Genomic DNA, 25,451 nt, shown 5'->3' on the forward strand with positions numbered 1-25,451 from the left:
TTTTCAACAAATAACAGAAGTCATTAAAAGAATCTTCCTAAGTAATAACAACCTGGGCCCAGGTCTTTACTATTCAGCTGCTGGGATCTTAACATGCTGTCTGATCTTTAGTGGGCTAGTAAAAACCTGTAAGAAGTGGTTATTAATGTTATTACCAAGCTTTTAGGCTTTTTTTTTTTTTAAAGCATCTCTCATTTAAATTAAAGCATTCCTCACAGCGTTTTCTCCCATTGCCATGATGAAGCATGGCTGTCAATTCTGCCTCTGATGGCACAAACTGGGTACTAAAACCATGCTTCAATAAAAAAGGAAGATGATTTTTGAAAGTGATTGTAGCTGGTTATTTTTCCCTCCATTTCGTTTCTTTCTGGGTCCAGACATTCTGTTAAATTCACTGGGATGTGCCATTCCCTTTTTTCCCCTTCACAATGAAGGCAAAGCTCAAGATCCAGAGGAGAACGATGGCTGCTTTTTGGGGGCGAGGGAGACCTTAAAAACAAGCAGCTCTTATTTCTTTCTTCAGGCAGTATTTGAGTCTCCATTGTTCCCCTACTGCTCATGTACTGATTTGCTCCTAAACAGCACAAACAGCCTGTAAGTACATCCTCCCCCCCTATATTTTCTTTTGTTAGAACCATTCATTTCTATACAGGCATTAGATTATAGATTTCCTGGCTTGCCGCACTCCATTAACACTCTGGTAACCACCCCTTTTCCAGCCAGCCATTAAACACCACCTTTAATAATTGAGATTTAAAGGCTCAGGGCATGATAAACAGCTGAAGTTATAACTTTACAGCTGCCTCTACAGAAGTGTGTAAATCTCCAGATTTGGATAGGTAAATCTGTTAATTAGACTTGCATTAAGTCACAAACTTTGCGGGTGCTCTGACAGCAGACGTCCTGAAGTTGAGCTTTAAATAACAAGGGTCAAACCCCTCAGTCCCACTGGGCTAGGAGAGACGGAAATGTCCCACCCGGTGCCCAGAGAGCAGTAGCACTGACTGCAGCTGCTGTGACTTGCAGACGGCCGCAAGCGCCCTGCGACGGCAGCCCATTCCAGCTGTGTTTATGCTGGCTTCTTCCTTAAGAGCTTCTACAGTTACACGAACATCAGCGCAGCTGCAGCAAGCGGAGTGACTGCCGACTGGACATGCTCTACCTGCTGCCTGTGGTGGCGACAACCCTTGTTTTACCACCCTGCATTTCCCACCCGCGAGCACACAGGTTGCTCTTTCAAAGTGGGGCCCTGCAAGTCACAGGGCTGAGTGCAGCTTCCCCTGCCCCTACCTGCAGCTGAGGAACTGCTACGTGGATGGCCCTGAGTCACTGCTAGCCAGTGAATGTTCAAAGCTGGTGAGATTCGGAGCTGCAGGCCACCAGCCTCTTTAGGGACATGGGTACTAAGAGGTTAACCTTCAGTTGTGAGGTCCCAGTGCCTGTGCTCCATCTCTGCATGAGTTATCTCCCTGTTGCTGCATTTAAAAATACTGTATGTAATTAACTGTTATCAGGTTGTTAAGCAGTGTGCTGAAGTGTGAACTTATCATTCAATTGTTTCCTTTATTTACAAAGTCCCTGCCATTCTCTGAGGCGGCAGCCTGGGACAGGCTGTTGACTTGCTCAGATGAGGAGGGTTTAGCGCACCAGATTCTGGTAGCAGAAGCAGATTCTGGAGAGGTGAGACGCAGCTGTGAATCTGCTCGGTTCCTCAAACACCCCCTCAACATACCCTGCAGAATAGCTGTGTGTGAATGAGACACACACACACCCCACCGCTACCCAGTACATCACTGTAACATTGCTTTGAGACCTGAACCACACAGCACTGAGGAAATGCACAATACAGCTCCCAGCCGCTGTAACCCAGCCTTACGGGCATAGGCAGAGCTTTTGCTCATATATATGGCACTAACTTTAATGCCTATAGATATATACAAGCTATGTGGTCCACTCACAGATGAAGACAACGTAACTGCTGATTTTCATGCACCTCTGCGCTCAGTTCTTCCCCTTCTCCTTTTCATTTGCTGGACTTTGTTTCTTTAAGAAAAGCAAATCTGGAAGTCGGTGCACATCATGTTAGACCACAGGCTGGAGACGGGAGGACAGGACAACAGGGCAAGATGCCACATCCCCTGCTGTCCCCTCTGCCTCCCTCCACAAGGCCCAGGTTTGGTTTCCTGGAGCCCATAGCTCCCACCACTTTTTTTATCACTTTCCCCTCCCGGCCTGACTACTGTTCTCTTCTTTGCTTTCTTCCCCAGCAGCACCGGCCCTGGCAATGCCTGCAAGGAGTCCAAGATGACATGAGACATCATCAGATCTATGTGATTTTCTTCCATGCATTCCTGGTCTGGGGCAGCACCATGCGTCCAGCAGGACTTACTAGCATGGTCTCTGGGCATGCAGCATCCTTTGCTCTTTGGGAACTGGTGCAATCATCAATATCCCAGATCTATGTGCACCCCCCCTCAACACTTGTAATAGAGATATGTAGCTTCTAAACAAATTTCTTCTTTGCCATCTGCACACCATGCTGCATGCCAGATGACAAGATAAAATTTGCAACAGCAAAGTTTTTGGAGCACAGCAACCTTCCAGAGAGAGCAAGCACAGCCTGTGGCAACACAGTTATATCAGCTTAGTCATGTACCTAGAACAGAAGACATCAGGATGCTGAAGCTGGAAGAGGGAGCACACAGCGGAAGCTAGAAAAAAAATGCTTTAAAGACACACCAAAACACTGCATCCCTGAGCAATGGGAAAGCAATGCCAACAGCTGGGAATTAGTGATACCTTACAGAGGTGACAGCACAGCAGTTGGAAGATGGGGCAAGCTAATATTGAGATAAAGAGAGGCTTTGGACAGTACCACCGGCTATAGACTTTAATTTCTTTTGAACACATACATACATCATGTGTCAAAGACTACCACGTGCAGCAGAGTATAATGTGCAAGACGTGATGCTGTCAGTAGCTTCAGCTTAGATTATGATGAACACCACCACAATCAGAGAGGCATACCTACTCCACCCAGGAAGGCTAGTACATGCCATCAGTGAGAAAAAGAGAAGCAATAGCACTTCCCCATCTGAACCTGGTAAGAACCTGGCAAAGATTCCAGACAGCATGTCTCAATTTGGTTGGGGGTGGGGGAAATTAAATAAAAACACCCTCTAACTTGAAACAATCTTTTACATAATGAATCAATCAAACAATTACCTTTGCTCTAGTATGTTCAAATCAAGGGAATCACCATTGAAAATAACAATCAATTTATATAGCTCATTTAAAGCCACAGTAAGCTAGGCTGCTGATTCACTAATGAACAATAAAGGTCACTACTACAATATCATTCTAAGTATTTTCAGATTGTGCGGTGTGATAGACTTGAAGTGGCATGTTCATAAAAAAAAATCCAGGTACTTTGCAGAGGGAAGTAAAGATGGAAAGAGATCTGTGCTCTGCCTAGATACCAGACTGAGAAGAGGGAACAACTCGATGCGATGAGGAACTTTGTGCCCCAGACCCATCCGGCCTCAGCCAAAGCCTCTGGATGTCAATGGAAGCATTTCAATGAGCTTTGGATTAGGCTCTTGTGTAGGAGAATGGTATCTGAAAGGGGAGGAGAGGGCAGGGAGAGAATGAGACATCTGTATCCTGGAATGAAGTCAGGAAGTTAAGGCCTTAGACAGCAAATAAATAGCTGGAGTACTAGATGTGGGTTGGTGAAATGCCTCACTCCACGTGGAAACATTCCTTTTCAATTGTGTCTTTCAGGTATTCAGAGAAAAGACTGACCAAAATGCAGTTAATTTATTTTTACTTTTTGAGCGCTCATGATCTAGAGAGGCGTACATATATGCAATTACTAAGAAACAAGACATTCTACCAGATAAATAGCACACCTCTGCTTACATGGATGTTACACCTACAATTATTAATAGTGTAGCAACGTAGCAGAGTGTGCCCTAAATTACAGCATCACGTCTTTGACTGTTACCAGAACCAGATACTTCAGAGGAAGCTGCAGTTAGTCGGCAATTAATAGTTTCCATAGGCCTTACAGCATAAAAGCAACCTCTCCTTTCCTCCCCAGAAGCTAACTCAAAACAAAGCAACTGTTGGTCTAAGTCCAGGTTTGCAGAAAGATGCAGGTTTCAGAAACACAAATCACTTGATGGCGTGTCTGTACTTACAGATGTTGATACAAAAAAATAAAAACCCTAATATTTAACCTTGACAGACCTACTATTTGAATCCCATAGGAAAAAAGCACAATATAGTAGAGAGCCTGTGGTGAGTTGAGAAGGATGCCTTTTCCAAATCTCAATGTTAAATCTTTAATGCTGAGTTGGGTTTCTCTCTAACAAAAATGTGTAATTCTACTTCCAGTAAAATGGGATTTTCTTTAAAAGAACTTTGCAACATTTCAAAGGCCCCTCTTTTTTTAATGATCAAAAAGTAAAAGGGAGAAATTTCATATCATATCAAGCAGTTCTATATAAACCATTACTCAAGAAGAACATTCCAGTTTCTAAGTCAGAAAAGCACAAAGCAGCAATACCATTCTAAGGATGCAAAATGGTCTCCGTATACTAAAGTCCCTTCAAAAACTTATAAAACTTGTGGTATAAACTAGTACAACTGAAAATGAAATGTCTAAGGAGGAAAAGACCAGGGTTAAGGGTTCTGTATTGATTTTTTTGTTCCACATTGGGATTAAAGTGATTTCAGCTGGGACCCAGCATTACAGATGCAATTATAATTTCCATTTATATTTTTAGACTGTGTACAAAGAAGTGTAATAATGGACAGCTGAACATTTTCCGTTGTCCATTAAAAATGAAATGTTTCTGATGAAATCTCTGTAAGACCAAGGACCACTGCAGTAATCTCTCAATAACAGAGCATTCTTCAGATGTTTGGTGACGAGAGAGAAGGGAAAGCTGTCAGCCCTTCACACAAAGAAATCAAACCAAAATGACATTAAGGTTGCTATTCCCCTCAATAATACTAAAGAGATTCCAAGTTAAGATCAGTAACAAGTCTCTTCAAAGAAAAAGTCAGATTATTCATTAAATAACCTTTCCTGATATTATTTACAGGATATTTAACAAAAAGCATTGCATTAAGGCAACATTAAGGAAGCATTATTTAAACCACAGAAAGTGCAGGGAGTGAAAAAGTGAAATTTCTCTAAGTACCACTGACTGCCTGCCATCCTTCCCCCAAGCTTTACAATGCACGTTTAAGTCCAGGTTTCCTGGAGGCCTCTGATAGCTAGGCAAATGATTGCTATTAAAAAGCAAAATGTATTCAAGGTAAAGCAGGTGCTTAAGTGCTCTGATGGATCTGGGCCTAAAAATTTAAGTTGTAAACCCCAACTCAATTTCAACTGACTAATTGAATTAGTCTCTTTTTTTTTTTAAATTCCCTTTCGTGTCAAACCGATCTGCTCTGTGCTTTCTGCCATAAAGCGTGGTGCAGTCAGTACCGCAGCACAGCCTGCACCACCGAGCTGCTTCCACTCGCCATTCCAGAGGGGGCTGCAGCACACCATGCGGTAAAGAGATCCTTACTGAAAATGCTCAAAACCAGCACGGGTATATTCAGGCAGCCTAAATTCAGCCTAATTCCCTAGTCAGTGAGAAACCCAGATGCCTTGAGAGACCCCTACAAAGCTAATTAGAAGACTACCAGAAGTCGAGTCAGCCAGTAAGAAACAGTATGCACAGCAAAGTCGCATAGGCTTTTTGAGTGCGGCTACTGGGATCCTTAAAGCTTTTAACTGATTTTGGAACTCTTTAATCGCTGAACGTATAGCTGTAAAGTGTGTTTGCTGTTTGAGGGTCTTTGGAAGAAAGACTGTTAGTATGTCCTTTCTTCTACTTGTTTTGTCCCAGCTATTGTTTTGGGTGGTTGATTTCAGTTCAAGAGCATATCACTATTACCTCTTTAAGAAAGGAAAACAAAGGGAAAAACTGTGACCATACCATGCTTCTAAAAATACATTCTTTTTATACTGAAGACATCTCAGTTCTCAGTAAACAAATACTCCTTTTCTTTAAAGCACAGCATCCCAGATCGAGCCAAAATTCATAACAAAAATGCTAAATGAGGGACCAAAACCTGGTGACACATGGGTATGTACAACAGTACGCTAACACCTAGATCCACGCAAAAAGCCATTCACATGGATTTTCAACTGTGAAATCCTGCTGAGATTGGTTTTGCTTGCCAGATTTTGTCATGAGCTACAACAGACTGCTCTCAAAGTACTTCCCTTCACTTGGAAAACAAAGGCTATTTTTCTTCTTTAAATGAAGAAAAGTGCCCGCTACTCAATATCCAAGGACCCCTGTTGGCTCGGGGTTTTACTTGATAACCTGGGCTGGGTTTTGTTCACACATTTACCTCCCTCTCTCTCCACCCTTGGCTGGAACTGGCTGCCAATTTCCAAGGTGCTGTCTCAGACTAGCTAATGCACAGATCCAATCTCCTTGCTGAATTACATCTGGAGTGGAACAAAAATGGCAGATAATTCACTTTCTATTAAAGTTAACACTCTCCCCCTCTTGCTTCCCACGTATGTTATACAGTGGACGTGTTTGCATGTTCTGCTCTGTTTTTTCAGCTGTTGCAAGTGCATGAGCTATCTATTACTCTGTGCGCAGAGAGAGGACGGTGACTTGAGGAACAGCTTCCAGTTTACACAACTCCTCACCTCATCACTGCTCGAATATTTAAATGAATCTTGTTGGGCAAGAGGCCTGAAGCAGAGAGATTCCTTAGGCGCTCTCTCCCCCCCTCATTGAATGGTTAATCAGAGCAGAATAACTCTTTAATATTTATTCAAACAGCTGTAGGATCCCATCTGCTCACGCAGAACAGAGCGTAGAACTAGTGGAGGCCACACCAATACCAGAGAGAAGCCAGCAGAAGGTATGAGTTCTGTCAATATCTCTATAGCCAGATTAACTTACGTTTGGCAAAGTTTTCGAGTATAGCAAAGACACTACCATTACTGTAAAGATGTGGTTAAGTTTTCAGCATATGCATTATGGTATTTAATGTATTTCCAAAATACAGCTTGCTGAAAGTCTGACTAGTGGCCTATGTACTATTTAACACCAACCACACGCCTACAAAGTTTTGCTGGCGTGCTTCTGGCATACCCACAACATCTTTACCTGTGGTACAGATGCTCAATAGCTTATGCAGGTTTTCCCAAATAAGCATCAACGGAAGAGCAGTATCACTGCATCTTGTGGTTTGTTTATGCCATATTTTAAAGAACTGTTCTAGTAGAAAATTTCATACAGGTGCCAAGTGACAAAATTAGTGCTAATTTACATAACTATTAAATGCTAGAACAATGCAATCTTTTCCAAGCCTGGAGATGATGGTAAAGATTCTTAAGAAAGCAGGAATTAATTTTCTTTAACAGGGTACAACAGGAGTTTTAGCTCCATGCTTGCTCTTAAAGTTACTGCTCCATAACTGCTAGTGATCTGAACGTTTGCAATTCTTCAACAACCTTGAATTACATTCATTTTTAAGTCCTACTTTTACTTCACTTACATCTGTAGTAAGATGGGATGGCGTGGAGAAGAACATAGAGAGCAGGCAAAGATATATGCCTTTTTCCAGGATCTCCAAAATATGGAGAGATTTGGACTGTGAACATTGGTGGGCAGAGTTCCCAGGGAAAAAACAAATATCCTAATCAGAGTTTATCAAAGTACTACCAGACTGACCCAGACAGCAAAGAAATGAAGGAATATGCTGTAACGGTGATCACAATTCAGTCTAAACATACTGCTGACTGCAGTCAGTAGGAACACATCCATGGATTGTAGTGGTTCTGGATCAGGCTCATACTAGCTTCTACAACATTTCTTGCAGAATAAAGTGTTGCTCAACCTGGATCAACATATCCAAAGCATGATTTTCTAAAGGGTCATAGTTGAAGAGCAACATAGAAGCGTTAGGTGAGTATATGGGCAAAGAAAGCTGGGACAAAAACCTGTGGAATTTAGAATATTCTCTTGATAACGCGTTTAAGAGACTTCTGTGCAGAGAAATTAAATATGTCACCTACTTATGAAATGGAAGCAGTTTGGCTGCCAATTGTATGAGCTGTGTTGAAACAGCTGCTCTAGCAACTGTTTTTACTATTAAATTTTTCAGTGATTCTCTTAATCCCAAATTAGATACCTCTTTCCTTTAATCACCAGTTTATATGAAAGCTCTCTCCTCATAAGGCAGGGTTTCACCAAGGATAAAAATCACAAACAACTGCAGGTCTGCTTAAAGCACTGCCCTTGTCTTTCTCTATGGCTCTCATCTCCCGCACCCTGTTTCTTATTTCTCAGTGGGTGGCAAGCTGAGCGCTCACGACTCCATCCCCTATGTGTTTGTAAAAGAACCCAGGACTATATTTGAGTTTTTAAGATTTCACAGCCTGTCATTACCTTACAGCATGCAGTAAAGACTGTCCACATACAATTCACTTTCCTACTTTATCATCATAATCTCCTTTCCTCTTTCATAAATGTGTACATAAGAATACCTATAACTGACTGAAATGGCTTGCTATTAGAAGCTTGAAACTTGCCATCGTGACAGTGCAACTTCCTTGTTCTTTTTAACATCTTTCCTGTTTTTTTCTGAACCTGCTTTGCAAAGATTAGATGAAGGTAAGAGAACTGGATGGATTATGGAGAACTAACTGCAGTCTGCCTCTGAATGATGGGTGCCATCTCAAAGCTGCTGTTTGCCTACAGGAACCTAGCTGAGCATTGATAGAACATACAGGAGGTTCATGCACAACACTGTGGGAGCTGCAGGAAGCTCGCTCAAAAAATCCTGATCCAAAGTCCTCAAAAATCATAAGTATTTACACCCGATGCTGTTGGCCTCCTACATTTCTCCTTTTTAGCTGTTTTTAAAGCATGTTCGCTAACAAACATCTTTCAGCCACACCTCCAGACCCATTTATCACGAGAAAGCCAAAGCCAAGAACTGCAGTGGAGTTGTCTTATTTTACAATGAACTTTCTCACAGAAAGAAAAACTTATTTCCTCACTTTTGCAGCCTAGAGTCCACATTTTTTGATCAGTTCTGATTTATAACCCAACATAAGCAGCAACGTTTTTATTCCAAATATCCATACCTATAAAGCAGCCAGCTGAGCTTCCCAGCCTGTTGGTCTCCTGAGCAATTTCAATATCCATCTCAACAATGCAAAGGATGTATTTGCATTTTGTAGCACACATCTCATTCCCCAGGTTTCACTCAGCACATCACTCTGTTGATGCCTTCTATGGGACATATGCTTTTGGTTTTTAATTTGATCTTCTTTTTAATTTGCATTCACTTATCTTTTTTTCCACAGAACCTTCATCTCAACCTAACCATTTTGTACTGACTTCTTTCTTTCATTAATATTTTGTTCCCTAACATTTGTTTTGTTCTTGTACTCACTGGAGGCATAGCTAATACAGCTTTCTTTTCTGAGGCAATGTCTCCATGACTTCATTAAATTTTATAACATTAATTCAAGCCCTTTTGTTCAAAGGCAATATTTTCTTCCATCTCCTGTATTTTTAAGCTGAATTTGGTGCTGTTAGTTTGAGTGGGAGGTCCTTATGCCTGATTATACATTAAAATCCATACCAGATCCATGTTTTTTGTAAATGTGACACTTGAAAGTATTTTTATTTACTCCAGCTAGTATCTCCTTGCAAAAAGGTTGGCTGTTTAGTTTCAAAATATTAATTGACTTTTAAACTATTCCATATTGCATTAACTGGCTTTTCGCTATGAGGAGTTGACTGACTTATTAGAAAAATTGACAAAACCCATCCCTGTCTGCCTCCTTCTACACTTCCAAAGTATTCTTCTGGGACATCTGGTTTTTAGTGGTTTTTTCAAGCTATGTTGCAGTTGTTGCAGACATTTTCTTTGCTCAATTTTCTTTAGTTATTCCCATGGAAATTATAGAAGTGGCCTGCCAGCCGCAATCCATGATTTGATGTCATGAACCTTGACCTTTCTGACTTTCGAAAGTATACTTTTTCAGTATTAAGACTTAATTTGGCTTGGATAGAGGCATCCTGGTCATTTAAACTGATATTTCTATTTTATTAGAAAGCTGGCGGTATGTTTTACAACCAAATCTCCTTCCTTTTGGATTCAACTTAGAGATTTCTGTAATTGTGATCCTGTTCACAATTTTCTTTCTTCCTTTCAGCCAAGTCTTAGAGAAAGACACAAGACCATTTTTTGAAATGTCTACAGTACACTTACCCTTTCCTACCTGCTCTGCTTTTAATGCCCAGGACTCTCACTGTAGAAGGTAGACACAGGTTATTTATGAACTCTGCACATTTTTGGGCAAATGTGTTTTGACACCATACACAAGAAAAGCCTTCAGACTTCACATATGACACTGAGGTGGTATTAGTACCATGGCACACTGCAGCAGAGTAACCAAAACTGAGATAAAACAGAACAAGCTGCAACAGAGCACTTCCAGCTTTCTCCTGCACATACACATCGCAAATCTGGTGTCCCGCTTTGGATTTGGACTCTCTCTTTCTTGAGATACAGTGACTTTCCTGACATCTCAGAGGCACTGGGCCGTTTCCACAGCAATCAGTTTTATTACCTTGCAGGGTTAAGTAAAGTTAGCTAAGCAAATCTTAAACTGCTTGATATCAGATTTAAACTAATCTTTTAATGAGCACATCAGCTTGGTTCTCAAGCGTGTGCTCTAGCATGTAAAAATGATCTTTTTTCTTTGCCTGTATTTCATCTTGGCTGGTTTATTGCAATGTATCTTGGAGGTCCTTGAGTAGGACTAGTATTTCCATTAAAACTGATTCTAAATTCATCTGCCAGGACTTAAAACCCAACTAAAACCATACACATATTTCATTTATAATGAGATCACCACATTGGAAGATACAGACAGATGAGATTTTGCTGCATTTTCAATGAAAGTACAGCTGTCAAGATAAAAATCATATTTAAAAAATATCCCTGAGTTACTGATATTACTTTAGATGATTAAAACAGAAGAGAAAGTTAATAATCAAATATACCATAGAATATACTGTTTGAATATTATTTATATTTCACATGACTAGGATGATGAAATTAAGTGGGCCATTCATTTTTGCGCCCTACTTAGTTCTAATGCTATTTAAGACTCCAAATTATCAAATCTTCTTAGTTTTGCAGTTATGTCAGGGAAATATTAAAAAAATATGATTTGCATTGAAAATTAAAAAAGACCACTCAAAATTGGTTCGCAAATCTTTCTCTTGACCCTTTCTCTTAATTTTAATCAATATGAGAAATGGGGGAGATACAGACTTTTTTCAGCTACCCGAAACTACGAAACATTTTCCCATCACCCTGCCCTTCACTGTTTTGCACCACTTTGGAGGGAAAATCTGGGCATTACTAAAAATATTGTGTATTATATTATGCACCAAAAGTTAATAGGTTTGCTTTGTAACTGTATAATATATGTCCAGCAACACGGTTTCACTGACAGACTATGAGTTTGGTGATTCTAGACTGGGTCGGTAAGTTATTTCACTGCCATTAAAGTTTTGGCATCCCCCCCCCGCCATTTATGAAAATATATCTGCAGATGCTCTTTTTAACCAGGTGAACGATGCTCCAATTTAAACAGTGCTACAAGGCAGCAATGGCATTCCCTGCGATACCTGCAGCCTGCATCTGCATTGCCACCCTCTGCCTGCCATAAAGCACAATTTTGGGCTAAAAAAAAGAAAAAAGCAAATTCAGTAGAGTCATGTAACGAAGTCAACTGAAGAGAGGAACAGTGGAAAATTGAGAGGCAGACTGTTACTAAGAAGTGGCTGAGCACCAAGAAGGTCCCTGGAAGATAACTTGGCAGAACAGCAGCAGTACTGTGGGACAGAGCAATGCTGTCACCGTTACTGAGAACGACTGTGCCACCGCATGGCACTTGTCAGTGCAGATGGGTCAACCAAAAAACAACCAGAACATCACATCCCTCAGCTGATGGCTATAACCACAACTGCACTGCTGGGTCAATGCTGTGTAACATGCTGTCAGATGTCAAGGAGGAATGTAAATGAAGTATACAAAATGAGAAGGGGGACAGATTTTTTTTGCAACGTGGGATGGGGTAAGTTAAATCAAAGTGATTTAAAGCAAAAAAATTAATTGTGATTTAAACCAACAAGCAGGGAATTTTGATTTAAATAATTGATTTTAAACCTTGCTTTTTCATTTGTGCTCCTTGGTTAGTTAATTCCCACAGGTTGGGAATGCTCTGACAAGTTGATTTGCAGCTAATTATAGTCTGCACTAAAACTGTGATTTCGTTTTGTTAACCAGGAGGATACACTATATACATATTTAAGTAATGTCAGTATATTAATTTCAGATTCTGCTAGACAATGGTGAATGATGACTCTTATTTAATAGACAATTAACTTTTTCTTGCGATTTGTGTCAAGTCACTTTCTGATGACGTTTTTGGGATTCAATTAAATTGCAGAAATCCTGCATTTTGAAATAAACTTGGTTAGTAAAATAAAGGCAAGAACACTCAAGTGCAAGAAAAAACTAACAAAACTTGCTAAGTAATCCATTCCTTCTGTTTGAGGAACCTTATCTCTTAATGATAAAGGTGTTACAGAAACTTTGCTTTTGATCCAAAGAGTTGGAAATGTTTTTGACTCAAATCTAGAGGCTACCTCATAAATTGACTGCATGGGGACTCCGGCCCCTTGAGTCAATGCTGTTTTCATGCTCTATAGTGTAAGACCTAAGTGCTCAATGTACTTAATTTATTGAAAGGGAGGTTAAAAGATAACATAAATGATCACTGCATAGAAATACTGAAGGGGAGACATTTTGCAGGCTTCGCTCTTAAAATCTAGCAGAAAAAATATTTACCATAGTATCTAGAAACTAAAATTGGGTAATTTCAGACTTAGGGAAAAAAAAAAGGCATAATCCTTTTCAACAGTAAAATAATTAACCTCTGAAGAATGCAATGAATTCTCCACAACTTGACGTTTTAATTCTAGGTTAGATGCTTTTTTAAATACATTTATGAAAGTAATGCGATGGATCAAAACTGAAATTTAGTTTGATGCAGAAATGTAGAAGGTCTTGGAGGGCTCAGACAAGGTGATCAAAATTGTCCTTTCTGGCTTCATACCTAGAAATGGAGGATGTGCTGTTTTTAGCTACTGCCTTAAGAAACGCAAGTTGCATGGTCAATCTGAAGAGAAGCTTCCAGCATGGCAAGACTCTGTGCAGCCACTGTACTGCAAGGCTAGTTTCCTTAACACATTTGCAAGTTTCCCAGTTTTAAGATGCATGTTACACTCAAGACAGATATTCCTGTGAGCCAATTACCAATTTGCTCAGCGGTCTCCTCCCAGCCACAGCAATACAGCTGAACTCATCCACACAGCCTGAACTCATTTTTCCACACCAGCAGTTATTTTCTAATGCTCTTACTGCTTTTCCAGTCCCACCCCTTTTCTCAACAAAAATGCGTGTTTTTCAATAATATGAGGATTCCAGAGAAAGTCTGGTGTATTAGCTTTCCTTTGGAATCAGCATTTCTTACCAGGAAGATGGCTGAGCTTTCTGATCTACACTCATCATGTCACCAGTGTCGCGTCTCAGTGTCTGACAATCTGCCTTTGGTCACAGCCAGCTTTTCCATCAACACAGAAAAGAACGTGTCCTCGAACACGAGATTTCTCTCCAAACAAGGCTGCCATTGGCAAGACTGGGGTTTACATTAAGACAGACTTCCATAAAAGCAAGCTCAAAAATAAAACTATGAAGAAACAGAGCAGCTTCAGCTTCATATCTGTTCCATAGCTCCATCAGGAAAATATTCTGGATTACACCAAGAAAACAGGCATTAAAAATAGTTTAAAAAATACAAATGTTTTTCTGGCTCCCACACCCTTGCCCTGCTCCTCTCCACAAAAGAAGAGGCTAAGAGGTGTAAGAATCAAGCCATTCTCCTCCTAAGCAGGAGGATTTAACATTGCTTAATACTACTACTCAGCACTACTTAGCCGTAACCCCAGGGCAACACGTAAGTATTGAGTGCAAAGAACTGTATCTCTCTTGCAAAGCCTTCCATTCTGCCTTTCCCACTTTGCTGCTTTTCTGCAGACAGCATAGCACAATGCAGTGTGAGATGAAGACCTGCCACTCTCCTGCCACAGCCACTTATCATCGAATTCAGATGTTTGCCTCTGTAGACATTTCCAAACCAAGTCTACAGACTGGCATTATTTTACCTAGAAACTTAACTACGTAACTCAGCTGGCCACTCATTAAGCCAGTCACATACAAAGCCTTCCCCTAAAGGCTGCTGCCTCCTGTTTTCAGCTTTTAATTAAAAATGTAACCTTACACAGGAACAGATCCTCCACTCAAAAGCAAAAAGGGCATCACTGAGCTCAGTGAGAGTGGGACACTGGATTTGCTGCTGCATCTACTGAAAAGGCAAGCACACTTGACACAGCTGAATTCCTCAAATACAGTTAATACAGACTTAGATCACCTGAATTTGGTCCATAATATCTAGGCTTAAATTAGCAGCTTCAGAGAAAGACAGAAAAATACAAAACAAAAGGGCAAAGCAGCAATGATGTTTCAAAGCTTAGATTTTTACAACCCAGCAGCAGATGTGTTCTGATGCTGCTGGCAATCTGACTTCCCCTTCATGCAGGATGCGTGCCTTTGCATGGGAATGGGTAGTGCCTTAGGGGCACCAGACATTCATAAAGCTGTTTGGCAGGTGATCATTCCTCCTTCTTGCCCAGTGGGGAGGAAAACCAGTGCTCTCTTACTCAATTTGTCCATGCCCACACACATTGGCATGATTCCTGCTGGCTTCCAGGTAAGCAGAACAGTTTCCCTGCGTAGGTCCCAGCTACTCTTGACATGGCACAGATCCCCTCCTCCCCCCTCAGCCAGTGAAACTGGCTGCTGTCCAAGTGCTTTCCTCTCTTTCCTTGTGTTGTGCCACACCAGAGCGGCAGGCAAAGGTCATATCCTCCTGGACTCAACACAATATTGCAATAAGAATCTGTTTCCCAGCATCTACAACCCCCATCTGAAGCCTCTTTAAGCGTCTCTTATTAAACTGGACTTAAATGGCTAAGTATGCAGACAATTATATACCATGTCCATACCAAATGCAGCTCGGTGGTTTGACCAAGGTGAAGACAGGGACAAGACAAGGGCAGGAAACCATAAACTAATACTAGAATGCTGGGGAGAAGAAAGCTGCTCTTTGAGGAAATACTACCTCTGTATTTCTTTCTACCTTCCTATTTCTTTCTCTTTTTTTTTTTTAATAATGCTGTCTGTTCCAGTAGTATTCATGGATCCTCCGCTGAAAATAGGTTGGCAAATGGGTGGTTTTTACCTGGATTCCTCTATACTCCTGGGCAGTCAGCCATGAGAACAAAAGAAATCACTCATTTCCATTAGTGGCTGGCAATGAGACTGCATCCCCTTCTTTTGGATTTAGACTTCACTGTAGCAATCTAGTCATTTGTGACTGCCAGGGCTTAATTACTGCAGCAACATGAAAGTGCAAAACTTACAAAACCTAAGTACAAAAGGCAGCAGCCGATTGCTGGACTGCAGGCACACCCAAGGCTGCGCTATCCCAAAGCTCTGCTCCTGCCGGGGTGGAAGCCCTGTGGAAACGCAGCAATGGCATGGCCTGTGTGCAGCAGTGCGAGTGTTCGGGTCAGGAAGCACGCACAACCCCGCTGAAGTGCAAGCCCTCTCACTCTCCAGCATAATCTTCTTAGGCACTGAGAGAAATGACACTCTTCACACTGATCTTCAAAAGCTTATTGAATGTTTGGATGACTTCCTCAATGGGGAGTCCCAGCCAGCTAAATACTCAAACCTGACATAAAAGCTGGATAGTCACGTTTCCCGCGAGTTAAATGGAGGTTTTGGGAAGAACACTGTGAGATTCATGATCTGATTCAGACAGACCTACATTTAAAAAAAACCCAACCAAACAACACAAAAACACAGGGTGCAGAGGCGAGCAGTACACACACCTCTGGGACATGCTGAGGATGCAGCGGGTTTGAAAAGGAACGGGATAGAAGTAATACGGAAAACACTGCTGCATAAAGCAAGGGCACGTCTGTATCTGCACTGTCGTGCTCACTTCTGGTCATCCTCGCTTGAAAGGAATACTGGTGAAATAAAAAGAATTCTGGGTGATGGAAGTTGCTTCACTGGGAAATTTCCATTTTATAAAGATTGAAAAAATAAGGTTGATTAGCTTGAGGGGAAAATGAATAAAAAGAGAAATGATACAGGAATACGAAAATTGCTGTAGAGAGTTATACTGGGCACCAATTGCTAATTTATTCTTGTAATTCACAAGAAAGTACTCAACAAAATTGAAGTTTAAAATAGATTAAAAAAGAGTGTGCATAATTAAACTACACCTAACTAACCTGCAAAAATCACTGCTAAAAACATGACAGGAGACATGAGTGTTGGAGGACTATGAAAAAGATGGCTATTTACCCAGGAGAATGAGAATATCCACAATCAGTCAGGAAATACATACAGGACACACTGCTGGAAAGCAGACTTCTGTTAGAAAAGCCAGTTACTGCACAGGATGAATTTCCAAAACGATGGCTGACACAAAGATCGTTTGAAGGCAGTAACTAAACTACAGACACATCCTTTGGTTTAGAAACCACGTACATTAAAAATGCCTACGAACATCCAACAATGTCCTGTGAGACAGCCTTTATATATTGGTTTCCAAAAGTAAGATATTCTTTGTATTTTCATCTGGAATTGGACACAGCATTACATATTTATCAATCAATCTCTCCAATGACACCTTTGAATGTAAATAGCTCAGTGGAAAAAGAAACAGAAGCAAAAAGAAACTATTCACTGATTTCCTAAATGCCAGCACTACTTCACAACGAAGAATCTCTTCTTGCTTGTAAATAGCTATTTTTGCTTTGCTTTTACAAATTATCTTGCTTGTAGGTCCAAGAAGTGGACTGGGCAACCCCTCTAAGGTCTTTCCCAGCCCTCTAATTCTAAAGGGGGAATATTTTTCTATTTTTTGTTTTCCTCCCACTGCTTCCCACTATCTCTTCCAGCATCCTCTTGCTCCACTTTCTGGCTTGCTAAATCTTACACTCTGCTATTAGAACTCCCATAGAAACGGGACTGAAATCTCTGAAATGCTTCTTTTTTGTTATGCCCCACTGGTTTCAGACTAGAATTACTCTTCATTGAGTTGATAAGGATTAAAAATTAAAAAAAGCCCTCAGAGAATTCACTCTCATTTCCACAGCGTTCAGTTAAAGCACAGAGATGCTCTACTGGAATAGGACTGCTAGTCAGACAGCCCTTGCAGCAACAGTGGGACTTCAGTAGCTGTGGCTGCTGTAGTGGAGGCTTTCCACAGCAGTACTCTGTCAATGCCAGCTAGGATTATATCACTATAAACTCGGTCATTTATGCTCTGCTACAAACTGTTACAACTCTTGCAGAGCCAGCTTCCTCAATGTCATGTTCTCTACCTGTGGATCATGACTTTTGCTGACATGTTCAATGAAAGACTTTTTTTTATAAATTCAAAAGTCCAAATTAATAGTACAGTTATAAAGATGTCACTAAATCAGCAGCAAAAGGTGACAAGGCAAAACTGCAAAATAATCTCTCATGCGGGAGCTGGACATCAGCTGTGGGCTGATTTCCCTACCCATCGGAGGGAGGGTGAATCAGAGTGTGTGTGTATGAGGCTTGGTGCTGTACCTGGGTAAGGATGCATACTGCCTTTCCATCCCCTCGAAGTGGAGATTGTATGAGCTCCCATCTGGACCTTTTCCAGGCACCTGTGGAGAGAAGAGTAATTAGAGATGAAGATCAATTATGCAGCCCAGCTACTAACAATGCATCTCAAAACGATAAGCAGAGAACACATGATGCTGCAACATGCCAAAATGAACAAAAGAAAGGCAGGGGCTCAAAGAAGCTCCAAATCCCGTAAATAATCTTATCACTCCTAACAAGAACGGCTTCCGTATCAAAGAACTGTTTGAAACAGGTACAATCTTCAGAGCCTTTTCCTCATCTGTGTGCTAGCCAGGATACTCTCTCTCCTTCCCTGGCTGGCCTTCCTCCTAGAATTCAGTAACGTGAGGATGTAATCTAATTAAGCACAGCCTTTCTGATTCCAGTGGCATAACTACTTGAGTCAAAGCTAGCATCTTAGTACCAAGTTTGCTGTTTTTTCTCCACTTGTGTGTTTTGCTCAAGTATAAAACGTGATATAAACAGGCTTTGCTTTCATTCTTAACACAAATCCAGAAACTTTCCCTAACACCACTGCAAAGCTAAGTATCCAGCTGAGAGTTAAGTGCATTTATCATGCTCCGGTGCCATTTCAAAAGTGAAGCATTAGTGCACTCAGTCAAAATGCCAGCTTGCTACTTGGTTTGTTTTCAAGATGGCAACCGGAGTTGGCTAGAGAGCGCAGTTCTATCAGGAAGGCTCCAACTGGGGTACAAAACGGTGAACTTCAATGCTTTTAGCACACAGGAGCTCTCCCAATTTCACTCACTCAATGCCTGCTGATGGCCCAAAGTGTTAAGAGCCTTGTTAAAATGGAGCTATTAGTCTTTTCCTCCATAAATGCAGGAGGCTCTGACTGCCTTCAGTGTTTCCTACATTAGTATGTATTCCTATTCTGGTGCTGCTAGAATCAGCAGTTTTATAAAGCAATATACTAAGAGGCCATTTAAAATCCCTTTCCCCTTTTACAGATTAATAGCAGAAAGGAAGATTTAATGCCTTTTCAAACATTTTTAACAATTCATTAAAAAGAAAAGAATAAATCATACCAAGCTTTTGGCAAATGCCTGATTATAAAAAGAGAAAACAAACAAAAATTAACATGTTTTTCACATTCTACAGGTTAGAGTACATTTCTGTCAGTCCTGTAATTTATGCACCATACACCATTTTCACTGAAGGGATGTATAAGCTTCTACAATGGGAAAGGTTGTGCACTCAGGTGTAATAAGTCTTATCTACCTTTACATAGCAGTTCTGTGTACAGTCTCTTGTGGACCCATTATATAAGCCAAGTCCAATGCAAAGAGAGGCACAATCCCTTGGAGCTACTAGGCAAGCTTAGGAATTATTCTAGACAAATACCGTTATACAACTTGCCAGTCAATGAACATCCAAGATACTCGTAAGTGAAAAAAATTATTCAGCACAGGCCTCTTGCTAACTCCCCTTTATCTGACTCAAAACAGAAAGGAGTCCTCACGGAACTGATGGCTGCAAGAAATAACCACCTCTGATTTGAAATGACCCATGCTTTAGCAGTGCCTGACTTTGGACGAGCAAATAATAACAATAATTGCCCTACATTTCAAAAAGAGGGCAGTAGGCTAAATGGATCATTCATTCATTTTTTCCACCAGAAAAAGTGACATGTGGAGAGAATTTATAAAGATAGAGTCACTTAGGCAGAGAGTCACAGCCACTTTGGCTGTTCCTACCCTGCTAATTTGATCAGGTTGATAATTTCCCTTAATTCACCAGGTACGCCAGTGAGAGAAGACCCTCCAGATTTCTGCTGTTTTATGAAGAAGAATAAGGGGAAAAGAAACGAATGTATAATTTGGTTTGTTCAGCACAAAAGCCACGTAGTATACAGTCTACCTGCGTGGCTGTAGATAGGCTATTAATTATGTGCAGTGGCAAGATGTTTATGAGCTAAGGGATGCGCCTGGTAACTCTGTGCATTCACAACCCTGTGTAAGTTTCCTGGTGATCACTCTCACACCTAGCAGGAGTAACAGCAGCCAGTCAATGTGCAATAACACAAACAGATTCAGAATGGAGCCCGCATCGAGCAGCAATCGCAAAACTTATACCAGTCACCATAAAGTAAAAAATATTTACATCGCAAGGCCTTTTTGCAGCCTGAAAACACCCCTTTTCCTATGGTTTCCTACAGACCAAATAGAAGGCGATACCCCCCGTCAGGTCTGTTTGTATATATGATTTGAGAGACAGTTGCCATAGAAACACCCTGGCAGTGGATACACAATTTTGCTAATTTGGATCCACCGAGCGGCTGAGTCTCCACACCCTATATAAAACCCCCGACGCATTGGAAAAGCAAGCTCTGGCTCTGCACGGCTAATTAAAGACTCAGCCATTTCTTCTCCTTTCCCTTCTCCATCTGTCCACGCAACAGTAAAAACGTATCATCACTCAGACACCAGCAAAATGGTGCCCGGAATAAAATACTACCCCGACGAAGAGAGAAACTGCGAAAATGGAAACACCTCCCTCATAAAAGTTATTTATGTTTCAGAGAGAGTCAAAGCAAAAGGTTCCTTGCTGTCTTTTACAACAAACTAAGCTAAAAATTGGTGTGAAAGGTACTAATTAACAAGATCAAAATATTCCAGCTTCTCCTCCTTCCCGAAGCAGGACGTATGCAGCTGGCCCTCAGTACAGGTGCAGGGGTTTTAACCGCATAGTTAATAATCACAAAATATTTAGGTGAGCAAACAATAACCTTAATAAAAATGATTAAATCCTGGAAGTCCTATCAAAGCCAAATGGACGCTGACCACGAGGTGACCAGCGAGGCACAGGAGCTGACAGAGATGCATTACTGAGCTGAGTCTGTATCGGAGGCGGCTGGATGAGCTTTTGAGACCAACACCCCAATCAGTGAAGAGAGAACACGACAGCAGATGAAATACATGTTTCACAAATGTATGGTAATGAACAACAGAAAGAATGATCCAAAACACGCTCCTGTATTTTTAGGGTTTAAATTAACGACATCAACTTAAATAAGAGCCATCATTATGAAGAGATCATCTCTTAGTCTAGAGCAGCCTCAACTAACAAGCAAAACATGAATATGCAAAAATAATGGGGTAGAGATAAACACAGAAACAGCCATCATCCCATCAGTGCAATTAAAAGAGCAGCACGCTTAAACTGAGGAAAGGAAATGCTATCTTTATCAAAAAAACAACAACAAACAATTCATGAAACTTAACTGTTGCTTAGTATCGGTATGGCCAAGCCCTTTGTAGAATGGAAAATTAATAAACTGGATACGCATATGAATCAAAACAACTAGCATCAGGTTAGCAGAAGACAGTAAAGCCTTTGACAGGGTGAAGAGAGGTAAAGCCTCAACGAGTCAGCCATTCCCTGAAAGGGAGAGCAGGCAGAAACCTCTGTACCAGCAGGTTATTCTCCCTTTAGGAATCCCGATGAATTCTCTGAAGCATGTAGCAGTGGCCACACTTGGAGACAAGGCACCAGACAAATGGGCAAGACATCGCATCCATGTAACTCAATGCCTTCATGGTCAAGACTTTCTGTGTGCCAGAAAGGCATTTTTTTCTACATAGCTAGTAACATTTTTGTTGTTCAAGTCCCTTTTTTTTTTTTAAACCAATAATTTCCATTAGCAAACAAGATTTCTGCGATAGAAATATGTCACTTCAGAAAAAAACCTATGACACCTCTGCATCTTTTATTAAACCCCTGCCAGTCCCCAGCGGCAGAACCAGGCTGGGGGATGCGCAGACTGGAGTCTGGTGTGGGCACTGCATGCTGCTTTCCTTTCTCTAAGTCCACAGCCCTCAGCAGGGGACCAACGCGACGGGCCAAAAGGCAGAGAAGAACGAGCGCAGGCTGAGGCTCCACTCACTCCACAAAAGTGGAATCCACATTTGTTTCAAGACAGAAAACTATAGAAAGATTCATAGTTTCACGTTTCACATACAGATCCAAAACAGACAGAAAGGGTAAGCAACTGTAAAGAAAAAGAGAAAACAAAAGCTGTGCAGGTGTCAGTGCAAGCTATGTCCCTGGCAAATACAGTAACTGCAGGGCACTTCGAGGAGTTTTCCAATACATGGAAGTGATAAGCTAGCAGCAAATATCTCTAACCTGCCAATTCTCCCTAGGGAAACTTCCCAGGAAAAAAATAAAAAAGGTGATGTGAACGCACACATGTAGATCAAGCCAGAAACAAGTATCTTAGAGCATACAAATATCTGCAAATACATTATAAGGCATAAGTAGAGTATACCTGCAGGCAGGTATCTTGAAATAAGTCTAGGATTTGCCTACAGGAAAATTCTGGGGCTGCAGAAGAACAATTCTTTAAGAGCAGAGAAAGGAGTTACTTCATCCTGAAGTTTGAGACTACCTTGAAAACTGTGCAGAAAAGTGCAAGAGGCCGTGTTTTTTCCCAGGAGACACTGCATTTCATTCCTCCTCCTCACCTGCCTTACACTGCCTTCCTCCTGGAGCATTTGTTAAAGGCTAAAAGACTAGCTGCTAGCAGGAAAGCCTCTCTTGCCCCTTTCATATGGATCAAGGTGTTTGGAGTTGGACACCCGTTGCGGTATGAACAATAACAACTATATCGATCTTTTTTAAAGTTTAAACTTCATGAAGCCAGAATCAACATTTTCTTGCGCATTCACACACAGCTCAAGGTGAGAGCTACCACTGCAAATGGAAGCCAGCAGCAACTCCTTGCCACCAACAGTGGAGACACATTCAGCAGGACAGTGTGTTTTCTCCTGGGGCTCTACCTCCTCTCACAAATTCCCACCTGAGCTACCCGAGCTCCCTGCTCCAGGTCCGTCCCAAGTGAAGTCGACAGGCTTAAGACCCAAGACCTTGGATACTGCTCATACGGAAAAGAACGATGCAGAGCCATTTTCAGGGTTGCTGTCTCAGAAAGCTGCAGTCACCGTTCCCTCTCCTGCAGGTATTTTATTTAGAGCTGCATATAGAAAACTTTGATCATCTTTGCTGAGATCAGTTTGTTAAAAAATTTGTTTAAAGCTTCTTAACTAGCTATAGAAAAACCACAGCTCAGTCTCAGAAGTTTCACACTCTTAAAAAGGAATAATACACAGTGGGTGTTGCATTCAGGCTTACTCATTTTTCACTTATACGCTAAACATCTTCTTTGTCCTTTTAATTTTTTCTTTTTAACCCTTTGTTTTCCCCACTTCTGAACAATAAGCCTCCTCCAAACATTTCAATTATCATTAAGATCAGAAAAAAACCAAGGAGTGTGTGCTGCCCACTAGATAAGTAGCAATAGCATAACTTCATCAAGGCTGATGTGATTTTAGCTACATGTTTGTGAACCCAGTGCAAAGCATTGCTGACTTCACTTGAGTCATGCCTGACTTACTTAAAATTATGGGAGATCAGGAAGAGCTTATGAAGATAGGAGTCCTGGGAGTCCTAGCTTTTTCACTTATTCACTGTGTACGCTCAGGAAAGTCACTCGAGCTTGTGCATTGTGGTTTTCTCCCCATAAAAAAATGGCGTGATACTACCATTGTATTTTATATGACTGACATGCACTAAAAGACAGGAGCCGTCCCAGGAAGGCTGCAGAGTGAGGCATGTGCTCTGCCATCACCCAAGTGCTTTGAAAACGCCACCCAGTTCTGCTTTTTGCCTGGAAGTCTGTGTATAAACATGGCACATAGTATTGCTGCGTTGCTTAGTACATTTTTCAATAGTCTTGTGATCATCTGTTAAAGGACTTGATTCAGATGCTGGTTTGACCTCTGTTCTCAAAGCTCTTCTTTTGTCTGTGAGCGTTTCTAATCACATGGGTTGAGATTCAGCATGCCAAAAAGAGCGGTGGTATAACGGAATTTGCCCTTTAACCTTCAGGTCTCCCCTCTGCTGAGACACAGTTGGTTTTTGTTTTCAATTAAGTGAAAACTGAAGAAAAACTGAGAGAGGTAAAAGTGGATTTGTTCCACACCCCGGTCTCAATGTTTCATACACAGGTGAAGCACCAAAATTTACCCATTTTATTTTTTGCATTTCAACAGCCTGCCTGGTTCTAGGGACTGCAAGTGAAATTTAAGAGCACGATTGGACTCACACTTTCTTTAGCTGTTAAAACAGAGGCGGGTTACATAAGGCAGTGAACTGGATGTTCGACGTGAAATGGAGGAAGTTGATTGAAGGGGTCTTCTTAATTCCTTACTGCTGTGATATCCTAATTATCCCACCCTCCAAGACCTCCAGCATTTCCACAGAAAATGTGTTTTCCTCCATCCAGCTTTTTTATGTTTTACATCAAAAGGTAAAAATTAAAAATTCTACCACTGTCCACGATTCAACAGAATTTTCCTGATGTTTTCCTTACATACACAAAGAAGGATGTATTTTGCTTTCCTGGTTTTGCAATGAAAGTTGAAACAGTGATTTTGCGTTATTATAACACTCATCATTTCTCTCTCTAATTTGGATGGTTTTTAATAAAGCTCCATTGATTCCACTGAAAGAAATCCCTCCTGGCAAAAGCAGAACACACACGCTGATTGCTAAATATGCAGCAATTATCATATTCAGCAGTGCACTTTAATATCTTATTTATAGATGTATCTATCTATAATTTGCTTTAATTAAGTTGCATTGATTTTAATGACAGAAGCAGTCCTCAAAGAAGAGTCTAATGTTATATGAGCCCATTGGTACTGCTTTACCATTGTTTGGATATAAGACAGCACCTTTAATACTTCTTTTTGATATTCTCAGTGGTGCTTTTCTTCACTAAGCGGCTGCAATGGCAAACCAAGATGATGTTCCACGGGAACTCTCAAAACCACCTCCACCACTGGAGGGAGAGCACTTTCAACTTCCCTGTTACAAACTTGCTTGTAGGACGGTTTTCAAGATAAGGAAGGAAGCAGTATCTTCCCAGCAGGTCCTCGGAAACCTTGCGTTTCTGTTCCTGCTCCATTTTACAGATACCTTGGGAGTGTAATTGTTAGAGGTTCTCCAATCATGGTCTTATGCCTTCAAAATTTGTTTTGGGTAGTCTGGCAACTGATTTACACTTTTTTATTTTCTTGTCAACAGAAAATACAGGGTAAATAATTTGGGAATGTGAATCAACAGATGGCTATAGCTGCCTGTTCACAGCCCAATCACCAAGTCATGATCTCGTAGACTCTTAAAAGTTCTGTTTTCTGGGCTCAGTCACAGGGAATGTTGAGCCTTCTTTTTGTTCAGCACACGCTCACTTTTAAGGATTTTATACTAGTCTGGTTTTGAGATTATTCCAAAGAACACTTGATGCTATTAGAACTGTGACTAAGTTTGTCAAAAAACATCTTGAAGAGCTAAAGGAAGGTATCGCTGCACTCCTAGTAGAGTCTCACAGCCTTGGTTTCTGCTGGGTGCTACCACATACCTTGGCCCTGATTCAGGAAAGCATACTAAGTACTGATGAGGGTGGTTTGTTTTAATTTCAATAGTATTTGATTCCTCTTGGAGGCATT

At 41.0% G+C, this 25,451-nt stretch overlaps 1 protein-coding gene across 2 annotated transcripts in view; it reads right to left on the minus strand.

Annotated features, from left to right (window-relative positions):
- The window catches only part of PARD3B (par-3 family cell polarity regulator beta), a 445,805-nt gene that overhangs the window by 13,270 nt on the left and 407,084 nt on the right, over positions 1–25,451 (minus strand). For both annotated transcript variants that reach the window (XM_076342438.1, XM_076342436.1), the window contains one exon: positions 17,881–17,960. In XM_076342438.1, coding sequence (XP_076198553.1) covers positions 17,881–17,960 — 80 coding nt within the window. The remainder of the gene's footprint in view (positions 1–17,880; positions 17,961–25,451) is intronic.

This window comes from Aptenodytes patagonicus, chromosome 6 (genome assembly GCF_965638725.1).
Source record: "Aptenodytes patagonicus chromosome 6, bAptPat1.pri.cur, whole genome shotgun sequence".
NCBI lineage: Eukaryota > Metazoa > Chordata > Aves > Sphenisciformes > Spheniscidae > Aptenodytes > Aptenodytes patagonicus.